This window comes from Coturnix japonica, chromosome 2 (assembly GCF_001577835.2).
Source record: "Coturnix japonica isolate 7356 chromosome 2, Coturnix japonica 2.1, whole genome shotgun sequence".
NCBI lineage: Eukaryota > Metazoa > Chordata > Aves > Galliformes > Phasianidae > Coturnix > Coturnix japonica.
In genome coordinates this window covers 14,118,685-14,134,991 of record NC_029517.1, presented here as the reverse complement: position 1 = coordinate 14,134,991, position 16,307 = coordinate 14,118,685, and the positions used below count along the sequence as shown (strand labels likewise).

The following is a 16,307-nucleotide window of genomic DNA, read 5'->3' as shown; positions in this document are numbered from 1 at the left end:
GACCCAGCGTTTGCTTTATACAGGATGCAACTGTCTTTTTAAGATGGTAATCTAACAGAGCCATAAAAACCAGGTATTTTTCAGGTTTTATGGAACTTTTGTGTTTGTAAATTAATGTTATAGTGTATTGCTGAACTATAAACTGTGTTTACTACAGCAGATATCCAAAAATTGTTGCATCAAGAATGACTGTATTTTCTAACATCTATTATTTATTTGATTTGATTTTTAAAACGTGCAAACAATGTATTCAGTTTTTCACAACACAAGCCCTCCAAAATTAATGCTTCTATATAAATATGTTTGTAGATACTCAAATATTGCAGTCATAAATTTATTTTCTCTTATGTTGCATGTGTCATGAACACTTGCCTACAAGAACAACAAGAATGCCAAAAAATCTTCCAAGTCTGGCCAGAAGTGCAGTATTTATACTTGAATTAAAATTAATTCCATGTGCAGGCTAAAGTAGCACTCCATCAATAAAGTATTTCAACCACTGTCTGTGGTATGGCACAGAGGCATCCCTTTTCAGCTTTATCTGACACTAGGGATTTCTTGCTTTACATAGCTAAAAATTGACAGAGAACTATTTTAAGTATATCTTCAAGTACTTTGTTTAATTTATATCTAGTTTAAATAGCTATTGGAAGACTTGGTGCACATTAAAACATGAACAAGTATACATTTGAATCCTGAAAACAAAGTCTTTCCATATGATGGAATTCTGTATTAAAAATACATCTTACCAGGTACTCACTACATGATATCCATTCTAATTCTAGTTCTAAGCCATTAAGAAATTTTGCTTGTTGACATCTAGAATAAAATACACTTATTTCTAAAATGGAAAAGCATGACAAAATTTATTTTCCTATCTGCCCTTCTCATACTTCACTCAAAATGATTTCCAGCAAGTGTAAATAAGCTTCAGTACTGAATCACATTCAGTGCTAAAATCCAAACACATCTATATGAAGGATCTAAAGAGGAGAAGGATTTGTGAACTACAACATCGGGAGCCATTTAGGTAAAGAGGGTGGTTCATAGATATGCCAATGAAAAGATTTCTGGTAGTCCATCAACAGTAATGAATTTCAAGTATTCTCTACAGGGGGGATCAATCTGAGGTTATTACTAAAAAGTCACATGGTTATTTCTCTCTGTTCTCAGAAAGGTACTAAGAGGTGGTCCATAAAACAGAAGCAAGCTATCAGTCGGCTGAGAGATTTTAAAACCACATCTTGGACTGAAATAACATGCAAATTAAAAAACAAACAAACAAACAACAACAACAAACTGCATCATAGAAGCTGTATGTGTAGTGAGTGGGTTCAGCATTAGGGATAGCTGAACAAGTTACTTGCTGGATGTTATGCAGGATTAAAATTGCGCAGACTTACTTTAGCGTAGCTAAAATGACAAGAATATAGAGGTTAATTCTAGGAAGGATGAAGCATAAAGAATTTAGAGACTTGTATTATCCATCCGTTTCCATGCCTCTTGTTATGTACAATAGCACAAGTCCCACAGACATGAAATGAGAAAAAACACTGAGAGTGCATGAAAGTACTTTTCTCCAATGCTGAAAGGACTGGAAGAAGACCAATCTGTGCTTACTCCTCATTAGTAATTTTGTTGTACGTACAAATACAACAGTACAATCATACAATCATTTTTGTCTGTCAGATGCATACATTCTGTAGCTGTACTAAAAAAAAAAATAAAATAGACCAACCAGCAGCTTTATTAGTAACTTGCATTACTCAGATTCCTGTACAAACTTGTGAAGGATTTTTCCTGAGGGAAAAATATGACTAGTTTTAGAATTTTCCAGAAGAGTTGAAGGGATTTGTTTTGTTTTGTTTTCAGACATACACAGAAGTCTAAGAATCTTTACTTGTAGACTCCAAAAGATTTTCAACAACTCTGCATAAAAAGTCTTTTTTGTTTTAGAGGCTCTGTTTATCATATATTTTCTTGCTCACTAACAGCAACTATCCAGACACAAGACCATGTTATAACTACTTCAGTCATGCGTTAATCATAGTTGATGAAAGACTTTAGGCAAGTATTCAGTTATAATAAAAACTCCTGAAAGTTATTATCCACATAAAGAAATACCTTGGAAAGTTTCAAAAAGCAAAATAGAAACCTAATAATTAATAAAGAAATTATACCATCTTAAGTTTTAAATAACACTGAACAGATGGCTTGATCTAAGGGTCTACATAAGCCAAAAACAGCAGATAAAAATGCAAGAGAATAAGGGTGGGTGATAGGAAAGCAAACAGCTCAAGTCTTTAAACATTTAAACATGTGACATGGCAGGGCTACTGTAAAATAAAAATAAAATAAAATAAAAATAAAAATAAAACAAAACAAAACAAAACAAAATAAAATAAAATAAAATAAAATAAAATAAAATAAAATAAAATAAAATAAATAAAAAACACAAAAAATACAAAGAATGAGAAGCTTATATGGTGTACTCAGATGCTGAAAAGAAAAACAGAAATTGGCATTTTTTATTATTTTTTTCAATCTCTTAACTTACCCTTAAATATTTTGCAAGTTTCTGAATTCCCCAGTATTCTGATGGCAAATCAGTGCTTCCTTCCTGGTGATGTACAGGCTGTTCTTCATCTTCATCAGTCTCTGAGGAACTTTCACTAACTTCTTCAAACATTTCTGATGTTTTACTAAAAATGAATGAAGAACATCACACACTTTAGTTAGCTATAAAGTATTATGAACAAGCATATTTTAAATATATATAACAATCCTGCCTCATAATAGCATTGGAAACATGTAATTATCACTACCAAACACTAACCATGGTGACAAATACTGTAAATACAGGAAATATTAATTAAAATGTTGAAGACAAGTGAGCCATACCATTTCAAAGCTGACTCTATTTTGACAGATTCAGAAGAAATAATAGAGACTTTCTTTTTTTTTTTCCCAGACACAGTATCCCTTTTTCGTTGTTCTTTTTCTCTTGCAGCTTTGTCACTAAAATGTAAGAAAAAATGTTTGAATACATATTATATCAGTACATATAAGTTTATGAACCTGCACAATATATTTTGTTAAAAAGAAAACATGCTGTATCGTAAATGACTGATTTTAATTTATAAAAACAGTGGAATATTATAAAATTTGTATTACCCTAACATGTATGTAATACAAAATGAAAGAAGTATATGCAGCCTGACCACCATCCACCTGTCCTCGGATAACATCTGCAACCATGACCAATAGCAGCTTTCTAGGTAATAGTGTGAGAACAACAGAGGAATACTTTTTTTCCAGAATATTCCTCATAAAATTATTGTTCAGGGAAATCTTAAGTGTCCTCACATAAACAGCTTTGGATTATTTTTTTTTCCCATTAATTTCTCTGTTTGCTTTTTTTATCTCAAGTTTAGCATTCTGTGGCAAATAATAATAATAATAAAAGTAAAATATCTTTAGAGCTTAGATGTGTTTTTTGGGAAAAAAATAGGTCCCTTTGTTCTGAACTTTCAATCTCACCGAGGCTTGCTTCACTTGATGTTTTTGTATTAGAACAGACATCTTCTTCAGTCATTACTTATGTTTTCAAATCCCTTGTTTTCCTCCAGGCATCTTTTCTCCAGGTAGAGGAGTCCTAGTCTGTTTAGCTGTTCTTGATATTGAACTGTTCCACTGTTTCAACTGTGGGCTCAGTATTATGTAACCTCCTTTCCTTGTATTCCAAGAAGAGGCCCAAGGCCCAACTGAGCAAAACTTCTGGTGCTTTTTTGGTTCCTAATTTACAATGTTGTGAAAATGAAATGCAATTTTTTGCCTGGGTTGGTCATACTAAAATAGTATGAACTCTAATTGCTAGCGCAAGTTAGGGAGAGCTGCGGAAAATTCAATTATAAAGATAACTACTTACTTGTGGGCAGAAGAATGCCCAATATTCTTCCACTTCATAGATGGTTCTAATATCTTCTTGTCAGTTGATCTGCTTTTTTCAGCAGAACTTTTCTTTTTCTCATGTTCATTCTTTTCTGTGTAATCATCAAGGTTTGGAGATTGATCAGAGACCATAGCAACTGCTTCTACAAGCTGATCATTTGTCTCATCTGTTGGTTCTTTAAAAAATGCAAATTCCTTACAAAAGGAGACATGGTTTGTCAGTCATACTTCCAAATGAACAATGGACATTACAACAATAACTTACCAGCAAAATTTGAGGTGAAGGGCTTAAAAATGTATTTACTAAGTGTAGAATTAAATTATAGGCATTAAAAGAGATTATCTTTAAGAGAATAAAATGTTTGATTAATCTGGAAAGTAACTGTATGCATACTAAAGGTTTTGAAATAAATGAAATAATTGGATTTGGAATTTCTTGAATAGACTTGGATATTGAGTGCATTTCAACTCCTAGTATGTTAAATAATTTGCAATACAAACACTTTTATAGAACTTAGTGCCCAAAGATTTGGTCATGCTACTCTTTATGGACTATTTATATTAAAAAATATTTCATTGCATAAAGCATTTACAAAAACATTCCATTAAAAAAAAAAAACAAAAAAACCATAAAACTGAAAATAACTGAAAATAGGCTGTAACAAACTGTTACTCTTTGTTTCCAAGTAATTTAATTTGATATAGATTAGAATTAATGTAAATGCTTTCCATTTCAATTTTTTTTTCATTTTCTGTCTCTCAAAAGACAATGGTGAACAAGTCACATGCCAAAACAGAGCTGAGTGGCACCTACCACTCCTTCAGCTGTCAATGTCTGGTATCATGGCTGATCAAAAACATCCAGAACAGCAAAGACTCTTGTCAACTGCTATTTTATATTGGAACATATTCAATTTTTACAGGAAAGAGAACATATGATCGCTACTTATTATTATTGCAGCTGTCACTACCAGATAGGCAAAGACATTCTTTTTTGTATCTGATTCAAGGCAGTTTTAAGGAGACTGTCACAGTATGGTCTGTCTTCGATTAGCCTCTGATGAGAATCGGCTGTTTCTGGCTTGCTAACTCAACTGTCTAATCGTAAATTAACTCTTGTTAATTCTCCCATTCTAAAAAAATAATCTAAACAAGACAAGTTAACGTGATCATCAGGGAATTGGTGCTGGAGCTAGACCAGTTAAACATATTTTTGAAAGTATATTTCCTACAGCAGTGCATACTAACACAGACTTGTAAATGTTAACAAGGCTAAGAAGATATTATACAAGGTAATTGGTTCTGCAATATATGTGTACAAAACGAGCTTTTTGAAACACTCTTCTCAGAAAACAAATCAAAACTATTTCCAGTTGTACTTTATTTTATACAGGCAATCTTGAAAACAGTTTTTCTGTCCCTTTTATAGTTCTAGAACAGAGATGATTTTCCTTTAAACACAAATGTAGTGCTGCTCTACAGAAATAACTTATTTATATTCTAATTTTAGAATGCAGAGTGTACTAAAATAGCTCATCAGCAAGGCAACTGGATATGATATTCCAGGACTATCAAAGTGGCATAGCTGACACTCTTCAGTGTAAACTTCTTTACAGTATCAGGGAATACAGAATCAATGATTTATATGACAACTAAAGGAATATAAAAAAAATTATATTTGTTTAGTCTTATTTAACATTTAAACATTTAACTTTTAAACACAGTTACAGAATATTAGCATCTCTGTTGCCATTTGAAATTAGAATTGTGAAAAACAGTAAAATATCCCCTTATTATACATTTCATGGCCATTACATGAAGCCAAATCACTTTGAAAACACATTGAAACAGTAACTATCTAAAACATTTATATCCTGGCCCATTTATGAAATGTAAGCCAATATGTTGATATAAAATTAAAGACATATTTTCATACAGGATAAGTAAAATCCACTTTAGAACTTTTGCACTCACCGCCCTTTTGAACAAAACAACTTGGAAATTTAATTACATTACCATTACTGTAAGCTACTGTACCTATGTGTACAATTTAAGATGCACTGTTCTTTCAGACCTGTCACATTTTCTTGTCTAAAAAAACATCAGTATCAGTCCTAAACCTCCCCAAACTGATACCTATGCATCTGAAAATTTCTCTGTTAATGTATTCTTCCTCAAAATAATTAAAATTGCATACCAATGACCATAATAAAATTTTGACAGGTTTTAGCCTGTAGGGAATTTTACCACAAAGCTATTAATCTGTTATAAGCACAATAGGAGTCTGAAAAAAATGTGGGTTTTTTGTGTTTTGTTGTTGTTGTTGTTTTTTTGTTTTGTTTTTTATAGCAGGAACGATGGAACAACAAAAATTATAGTGGCACATCTGATTCTGTTTTAACAAACAAAACATGATGCTCCTTGCTCTAATTTAGAGCTTCAAATAAATGTCAAATACATTTTTGAATGACTGAAACAACAACTTTGTAAGCTGGACACATAACTCTTAGCTCTGAAATTTAAATCAGGTAGTTCTTGTAAAAAAACAATTGGTCTACAAAAAAATGAAGATAAAAATTCAAGTGGTTTTGATCATGGGAAAATATTGCCATAAAAAGTTGACCTTTTCTGTAACGATATAATATTTTCCTACTCTGACATTTCCAGTGCTCCATAAGGAATAACACCAGAAGACAAGTAGAATTTTTTATGCAAAATTAGAAGCTGACCTCACATGCTGGATCAACCTTCATGATACTCTATGATAGGACTACAAATGAAATAGAGTAGTATCCACTTTCAAGCAAAGAAAACAAAAAACCCACATCCACAACTCTAAAATGTAAGCAATTTTATTAACATTAAGTACTAATACTACAGATCAAGTGCCTTGTTTGAGGTAATTGTTCTATCATTGCTCATGTTGTGCTTCCTATTTACCTGCGAGATTTTTTCTTCTCTTTATTTCTTTTTATTTGTTTCTTTTGTGATTGGGCTGGGTCGTGCTAAAATATGCTATGATTATGACCAGCTGAAGCAGTATCAGTTGCATAAGGCTTGCAGATACACTAGCTTCCAATGGAGGTTTATGCTGCATTCAGGCTGATTCCAGAGGGAAGATGCGTTTGTGAGGTTTCAGTGAAGCCATGCTACAAAGGAACAGGCTGTGTAGTTGTACACAAGAAGTACAAGCTTTCTCCACAAGTAAGAGAGTCCCAGGCAACTCCATGCCTTTTAAACAGACACTAAGACTTCCTTTTACGTACAAAATTCATGGTTTTATGATAGAATTGTTATTTTCAAATAAACAAAACTATGAATAATTGTACCTTTCAGAAGCCTGGAACACATACATATGTTTTATTCAAGACTACATATCAATAATTATTGCTTATTAAGATTTGTATCTTCCACTTCACTACATTGGAGCTAACTCACTCTGAAACTCAAACTGATCTTACAAAAGGTTTAGACATGCCATAAAATAAAAGTCTGTGATGTCAGTACTTCCTAAGCTCACAACTACCTGAATGTAAGCTGGCAGCTATTGCACTTAGAGTTGCATTACAATTATCAGGACTGTAAGCTGGTTAGAATAACAGGGAGTCTGAATTCAAGGCATGATTAGAGTAAGGATGAAACTTACTCCTCCCGTGAGAGAGAATAACGCCATTTTACACCATGACTTAATTATTCACAAAAAAGAATGTATTTAATTGAGATATGAGAAAGCACAAACTAAAATAACATAGGCATCTCAGACTTCAAAATTCTGCATTTAATCAAAGATTTAACATTCAGGTCTATAATGTAATTTTTATCAATGCACATTTGTACAAATTAGAAATACACCTAGAATCAGTATATACATACCTGCTTAGCCATATTTTCCACAAATTTAGGTGATCTTTCTCTTAAAAATGTGACTATATCTTTATACATATCACTTTTTCTTTCATAGTCAATTTCACCTTTATCCTTAGTTTCACCCTTCAAGAAAGAATAAATTTAAGTTATTAGTAGTATTGCTAAATTTAATCTGTATCATAAAACACTGCTAAAGAGTACACAGGTCATACACCGTAAAGAATTAGGTGCAGAAGCTTCACACTTCACATAGTTCATCAGACTTCAGTAACAGGCAGTGAAGATTTATGGATCACTTCTATGGATCCCAACAGATAATTAAGGTGTTATATGCAGTTCTGCAAGTTAAAGTTCATTGTACTACACACTGTTCAACTGAAAGGGATTTAGGACTCATAGCAAAACAAACAGACAAACAAACAAAAAACTGAATGTGAGCTATTTTTTTAACTCTTAAGAAAAACAGTTTGTAAAGTTATACTTGATGGACATCATTTTCTCTTCAAAATATTGGTCATTGATTAAACTGCATGAAGGACTACACAAAATCTATCTGCAAAGAGCTAACTGGAATGAAAAACAGATAAAAAGAGATAAAGAATTTCTAGAACAGTTCCACTGAAAGAGAAAGAACTGCTTATATCTTATAAGAATACAAAAGCAAGCTATTCATATAACTGCCAATATAAAGCATCATCAATATTAGCCATACAGTAACATCATAGCCTAGATCAGGAGCAACGAGGACCTAGAGATGTACCTAGTCCATAGACCTTTTGATAGGAGTACTGTGAAGAACTCCAGGCACATGCAAAGACTAAACAAGCTCTGCTATCAAAAACTTAAAGAAAAAGCACTCTAAATGTATGGGAAAATTAGTATATTATTCCTTCCTACTACTAGCATTACTATTTCTTCTCCATCACTATAAGTAAACTAACTGTTCAGGTCTTACAGCTTAAATACCGTTACCTCAACCAGAATGGACTGTTTACTATAGTACATACAAATATGTGTTACTCCGTGGTATTCCTTATTAGCACTTACTCCATTTAAAAACACTCCTGCTGTGCTGCAAGTGATACACAAAGGATCTGTGTCATGTGGTTTGATGATTAAGTAACAAATTTCCCCGTGCACTTGTCTCCAAGGAGGAGCTCTGCATCCATTAGAGAATATGTAATCTGTAACCAAAAAGCATTAGGGATTTTATCCAATTTAGAATTATATTTCCATAGTTATGCCAGGAGATTAATAAAATACACATGCAAATCAAGCTCCCAGAACAATATGCTACACTTAAATATTCACACTCTGTTGGGAATCAGTCATATAAAAGTCTGTGCACCATGGCCTAACCCAACAAAGAGCTGTGACTATGCCTAGCATGTTTCATGTTCAAGGACTCAGTTTATTACCTCTACTTCAAATGAAGACATATGATGAGATATTTCTCTAAGCAAAGGCTAAAGTAGCACATTCCATATCTGAAAATACATTTTCTTTTACTTCCAATCTTTAAAGTGGAAAAAAATAAATAAATTTATTAATGAAATTATTTTAACTCTTTCCACATAACAGACAAGTACTTTAATAAGTGTATGTGTAAATATTAGATATGATAAAATTTGGACCTGATGTATATTCCAGTGATTCCAGTACTGTATCCTCTCCTTCCCCAGAGAAACTCTTGAGAAGATTCACTTCATTATTCACAGCAGCTGGATTTAGTCTTACGTCTCTGCAATTAATAGAAAACAGTCTCAAATCTATTCATCGAAAGGATGTGCATTGAGATACTAAAATGGAATACAATAGGATTTTTTTCTTTTACACTGAGTTTTAGTAGTAGCAACTGAGATCTGGGGATGGGTCACTTACCACTGATTTTCTTTGTTTTATCTGTTAGTTCAAAGACATTTAATTCATAGCTAAGAAGTTCTTGTAACTATGAAACAGACTCATTGTGTTTTCATGAAGAAATAATCAGTTCCTTAAAATGTTTAACTGTTACTTTGTTATTTGTTCAAATTACTTCAATTTGCTATGAAATGCAAAACATATGCAATAAAAAACCTAAACACTTGTAGGCACACACTCACATACCCACACTTAAAGCAAAACTTTAGGGAAAAGAATTTTTCAGTACCTTAGCAGACAGTGAAAGTTATCTCAGTAAATATATTACATGAAAAACACATGTTGTGGGTTGAAAACAATCTAATTTAACAATAAAATGAAAAAAAAATGCATGAGCTGACATATTTAGGCTGCATTTGAAGTGTACTTACTGTGAAATTTGTTTTAAAGAACTGTTAAGGAGTTGCATATCCAGCTGATGGAGAAGAATAGCGATTTTCATTTTCATCTCTGTCTGAGGATCATCATCGTTTTTCATTTTTTCAAGTAAACGCAACATGGATGTATCTTCTCCTTCAACAGTCCCATATTCAGGGCCAAGAATTTTAATGATAGGATCTCTGTTAGCTGTAAACACGAAATAGAATATATATAATGGAGTACTACATTAAAAAGATTAGTTAGTTAGCAAGACTGACACTTTTTATCTCAACTGCTGAATAATTTTATGTTTTATTTTACAAAACTGTTTTTTAAAAAAATTATTAAATCAAGAGGTGATAATTAAATACTCCCTTTTATCAAAAGTCTGTTTTCCTGTACATCTGTCCAGTTGATCATCAAAACAGGAAATCAATGGGCTTAACTCACTGAAAGCAGATCATTTGGGAAACAAGGTTTAGTGTTAAAGAAAGTACTTAAAGTTTTCTAGTAGCATTCCCAATGGCTCCATTACTTCCTCAGCTGTGCCAGCTGTCCTTTTTTTTTTTGGTGAACGGTGACATAACTGCATGTCAATGGGTTTTACAAAAACGATTTGCCCTCTTCTTGAAGTCCCATGCAGCTGTGAATGTATCAGCATAATATTCTGCCCATATTATTAGTCTCCATTATTCATGGTTGATCGCTGTCAGCGACAGGACCCCGGGTCAGATGCATCTTTAGTTTGATTTGGTGCATTTACAGTTTCATATTGCAGATCCAATTTCTATTGAGAAATACTTCTGATCTCTTCTACTTCCAGTGAGAGAGGGATATCCAGTTTAGCATAGGGATCTTGTCAGTTGGAAACACTAGTACTAGAATATGACATAATAAAAGTAACTGTGCCTGTATTTTTAACAGTTTTTGTGAGAAGAACCTGGAAATGTTCAACATGAAGCCTATGTGGGTAAGAATGTCTTAAGCACGTGAGGTTTTCCTTGAAAGTCCTTACAGGATGTAACATTTTTAAAGGGCATTAAACTATTAGCCTCTAATGATACATTCTTCTTCTGAAATGTAAATCAACTGTCCATTGGAATAGATTGTGTATTATTCAGTATACATTATTTTGAATATGCAAATTAGCTGTTTAGTTTTATTTCATATTTCACTCTTACTGATTACTGTGAAGTAAAAGAACAGAAGCTTCATTAAGCCCTGGATCAGCACTTTCGATCACATTCTTGAATCAACACTTTTTCATATACCTAAAATGAAGGCATGCATTTCTTTCTTCACATTTCATAAACACAAATCCAAGGAAAAGAGATATTTTTTGAGAGAGAGGAAAGGCTGGAGAAAAAAAAAAGAAATAAAAAAGAAGAAAGGAAACCTTCAAGGCATGCCTGTGCTTCCTTTAACTTTTTATCTGTAATAATTTGTAGCAAATGGGACAGCTGGTCAAAATTGCGAACTTTGAGATTTGAGGCAGTGAGGAGAAGTAAGGGTTGTCCATTTTCATCTTTGGCTTCAGACTGAACAGTTGCTTCACTGGAAAAGAAGTAAATGATATCTTTAAAGTAGGAACAGCAAATTTTAAAAGATGAATCTTGAATGTTATTCAAGCTCCACATGATAAATCATTACAATTTCTTTAGAATGTATTTCAGTACGCTTCCAGGGTAAACCAATTTATTCACTGCAGATCACACCTGTAACTCGTTTGCTTAACCCCAGTAACACCTTTAAATAGAATTTTGAAAGGCTGAATTTGTGACAAAATTGCCTTACAGGACTGAGATCTTTTCAGACAGAATCAATCAGAATCTCTCTGAAGTCTCTTCTTTAGGCTTAGGTTACTGTATTTTATAACAAAGCTTGCTACTTCCTGTCTCCAAAAGTATACAGGCATAAATACTGATCACAAGAAAGATTCAAGTAGCATAGAGAAGGGTCTTATCTGGCTGTATTTTTACCATTTCATTAGATTGAAAAACTGGCGTATACCTCTGGATTATTAATTTTTCAACACTAGTTTTTGAATTCTAGAAGAATTCTTACGGCATTTGACAAGTAAGTCATAGCAGTATAACTGCTATGCTGATTAAGACTGAAACTGTATATTAAAACTGCCTGCTCACAAAGAACTTGGAAACTACAGTTCCCAAAGAAGCTGAAATTCAAGATTGTGCTTGTTAATCCACATCAAAAGCAGCATTAAAACCTACACTTCTAACATTTTTGGGAATCACAATGTTAATCAGATAGGCAGATTGTCAGAAGTCATAAGAACAGACTTAGCAATTTGTACAAGCTGCTGACCAGAGTGGTCTGCATCACAACCAACACAGAATGATTGCAAACTCTACAAGCAAGCAAACAAATGATCAAACAAACACAACCACATTAGTAAAGGTAAAAATTTCTATATACAGCAGTAAAGAAGCTCACCCTCTTTAGCACCTGAAATACACTAAAGCTTTACAATGAATTGGTACAGTTTCACTTTGTTGTTCACCTCCTACATTTTAAAACATGCTACAGTTCAGACTTACTTTATCTCATAACCCTCTCCAAACGCTGAGTGGTCCAACTGCGTTTTCCACTCTAGGGGATCCTTGAAGACAAATGCTGCTTCCTGAGGGTGTCTAGTGCTGAAATCCTCTGTAAACTTAACAATCTGATTTAAAAGAGATTCATTCAAAGGAGTGATTTCAAGCGTGCCAGTTCCAGAACCAGCAGCAGTCCATTGTGCTGCTCTTGTCAATGCCGCTCCCATGGTCTTGGCTTGTCTCACAGGTGGACACCTTATCAAACAAACACAGAGAATGACTAAACTGAGCTCTCGAATGATAAGGACAATACGCTGTAATTAGACACAGCTGTAGGTTTCCTTGTTCACTGCAGGAGAGTTGGACTAGACAGTCTTTAAGGGTGCCTTCCAACTCAAATGATTCTATGATTCTGTAACAAACATATCTACGAACTGGATTATTTTATTTCGAGTAAATTCCTGAAGGGGGGACTGAAGAAAAGAACTAGACAGATTTTTTCAAGTGATAGGGAAAACTGGTGGGAAGAGAATTAAAACAAAACAAAACAAACAAAAAAAACAACAAGAGAAAAAAAAACCCTTTCTCATCTTGATGAATTCCTGGCACTACCAGTAACCCAGGGAGCTGACAGCAGATCTGTCAGGGCTAAAACATTCATTTTCATAGAATCATAGAATGGCTTGGACTGGAAGGGCCCCAAGGCTCTTAAAGTTCCAAACTCCCACCACAGGCAGAGCCACCAGCCTGCAGATCTGGCACCAGAACAGGTTACCCAGGGCCCCTGGGCATCAGAGCAGGTTGCCAACCTGGTCTTGAACGCCTCCAAGGAAGGAACATTCGCCGCCTCTCTGGGCATCCTGTTCTAGCACCTCACCTCCCTCTCTTCCTCCTTGAGCTTAAAACCATTCCCCTTTGCCTTACCACTCTCTACCCAAAGTTGACACCGCTGTTACAAACTCTAGGTGCGAGAAGGACCCACGTATACAACTCCCCCATTGACTATCCCCATTTGCTTTCTTTAAATGGAGGGTTTAAAAGAATGTTCTAGAGCCTCCCCTCAAGCCTGCAGAGGCCATACCTTGCCCTGGACGAGCCGCGCCGGCCCCCGCCATCGCCGCTCGGGCCACAAGCGAGGCGATGCGTTGCTATGGCGGCAGGGCCGTTACTCGGAGCAGCGGGTAAACAGCGGCAGCGGCGGGAGGGGCTGAGGGGAGCGGCGGGGCTCGGCGCTGTGGCAGCGGTGTTGGTGCTGAGGGAAACTGAGGTAAAAAGGGGATGGAATTTCACATCGTGGAGAGGGAGAGGTTGTGCTTGAAGACATTGTTAAAGTGTGGAAGAGGGAATAAGTTTTTGGCGTGGAATTAAATCGTTCAGTTGGTTAAAGCTGCTTCACACCACAGTTTAAAGGAAGACCACTGACTGCTTCGTAGGTTGAAGTTGAGCCAGTGTAAGTCAAACCTTTCGCTACCTTTTGGTCATTACAAGAAAACAACTTTAATTCATAAGGTTAATGTGGACCATTTTTATTTCTTGAGTCAGTGTGACAGATTATGCTCGAAATGCTCTTTTATTAAAGAAAATATAACATGAAATTAGTGCCTCTTGAAAGAAGCAAAGGAAATGAGAGTAAGCCATGCCACTGAATAAAGTCCTCCTCACATATTAAGGGCAAAATGATAAATATCCAAGCATAGCAGCCCAGGCATGGGGAGGAAAGCAGTGCCGTTCCCCCAGGCGTGAGGCCAAATTCCTGTTGTGTGGTGGCAGCCAGCTTCAACCCAGGAGGAATAACAGGAGCATCCTGGCTGAGCCTAGCAAGCTGTGTTCACCTTACTGGTGTTCATCACCTTCCAAAGGCATAGGAAAGGAATCCCTTCAAGGGCAGTCCAGCAGAAGAACCCAGCTGTCCCAACAACACAGAGTTAACACAGCCAAGAGTTATTTTACCAACTGAGAACTCAGCTGGGTAGGAAACCGCTAATAATGAGGAAGGTCAGGAAATGTATGGGGGATGTAGCTCGAAGAATAACAGTGTGGGATTAATGCATTTTTTTCATCGAGATGATTGTCCATACACATTTTACTTACTGAACCTTTCCAGCAATAACTATAGATGAGTACATGCAGTCTGCACAATAATGACTTAAGAATAGCATTGGCTTTTCTTGCTTCGCTGCATAAGATTGAGAAGACAGAAAATGGATCTTTTGATTAGGTGAAAATGAAAGAGCATTTTTCGTAAAAAGCCTGGCATAGGACTTAGCGCAATTATTATTATTTTTCCTTTTCTGAACAGTATTGACGAAGGCACTTCCAGAATGGATTGCACCTCTTCTTTTTACTGAGATAATGACCATTTAAAAGTTGAAATCGGTAGGCAGAAGGTGCAAACAGCAAAACATGGAAGGGAATAAAAGCATGTTGTACCATGGGTGGTGAGGAGTGAAGAGAGTGAGTTTTCACACAGAGCTAAGTATTTTAAGCAAGAAGTCGGTGGAGGAAGAAATAGAATTCTTAAATGAGATCACTCTGTTCTACTGAATAGTGAGAAAGGAAGATATTTTGGTGGCTAAGACAAATGGCATGTTTTGCCCTGACAGGGCACGCATCTCCACTGACCATAAAAGGAACTTGGCTTCATTAGCAATGGAACTTCCTGTGGGGACAGATAAGTTTAAAAAATGAACATGCAGTACATGTCTGGTGAGCCAGCAATGAGGAGTCTGTTAATAGGCATTAGTGGGCTATAGATGGTGTATAGAGGTTGGTACTTCTGCCCTTTATTTCTTGGTAGCTCAGCTGTTCTTGTAGGAAGACTGCTGAGATTCTAACACTTCAGAAGTCGACTATTCTGACTCAGTTTCTAACCTTGTCTGATTAGTTTGTGTTTATTTGGTTATGCGCCTTTACCATATTTTCAACAGCTATTCTTTCTCCTTCGCTTCTACACCCAGTTTGAACTGGAGATTTTTTTCTTACACTTTACTTCAGTAGACTAAACAAGTCTAGCTCTTATAGACTCTGCTAGCAATTTATTCGTTTATCTTAGTATCCTTTATTTGCCTGTTTCAATGTGAAGTTACTTTTCTTAAGTATCTATGACAGATTTCTAATGCTATTTTACCAGGACCCTTCAACGCAATTGATTATCCTCATTTCTTTTGGGGTTCCTCAACTTCTATATTCTATGTTGCATTTGTTTTGAGGCTGTTGTTGTCTTATAGTTGAATTATACAAACAATTGTTTCTCCCTTACTTTTATGTGCAGCTGGTGAGTTAGTAACTTTCTGTAGGTTTGAAGCAGAATGTAGCAGTTTAGCCCTACAACATCTAGTTCCATTTGTAAAGGAAAGAAAATACAGCATACTGTCTTCAATGCCAGAACTCTTCATTCACTCCCTTATGTGATAGGAGCTATTTCTGTTCCTGTTTTCAGTTTCTGTGCACTGTAGTCTTTTGCATGTTATCAGATGTAAGTTGGCTATAACAAGTCATTGCTGCTGTTATTTCACTGGTAATGAAGTCCTGGGTGATTTCCTTGGTTGTGTTCAGGCTTGTTTTGCTGGGTGACAAGAAGTCATATCTTCTTCTATCAGCTGTTACAAAAATATATGCACATAGGAACTCTCTCCCTTTAGCTAGACTGAAGGA

General features: G+C 35.2%; 1 protein-coding gene across 2 annotated transcripts in view; it reads right to left on the bottom strand.

Annotated features, from left to right (window-relative positions):
- The window catches only part of ARMC4 (armadillo repeat containing 4), a 70,458-nt gene extending 56,646 nt beyond the window's left edge, over positions 1-13,812 (bottom strand). For both annotated transcript variants that reach the window (XM_015853222.2, XM_032443056.1), the window contains exons 1-10: positions 13,735-13,812; positions 12,657-12,908; positions 11,495-11,652; positions 10,110-10,305; positions 9,453-9,559; positions 8,866-9,002; positions 7,825-7,941; positions 3,929-4,146; positions 2,902-3,018; positions 2,558-2,702 (exon numbers count right to left, since the gene is read on the bottom strand). In XM_015853222.2, the coding sequence (XP_015708708.1) occupies positions 2,558-2,702; positions 2,902-3,018; positions 3,929-4,146; positions 7,825-7,941; positions 8,866-9,002; positions 9,453-9,559; positions 10,110-10,305; positions 11,495-11,652; positions 12,657-12,880 (1,419 nt within the window). In that variant the 5' untranslated portion in view covers positions 12,881-12,908; positions 13,735-13,812. The remainder of the gene's footprint in view (positions 1-2,557; positions 2,703-2,901; positions 3,019-3,928; positions 4,147-7,824; positions 7,942-8,865; positions 9,003-9,452; positions 9,560-10,109; positions 10,306-11,494; positions 11,653-12,656; positions 12,909-13,734) is intronic.
- Positions 13,813-16,307: the final 2,495 nt, after the last annotated feature.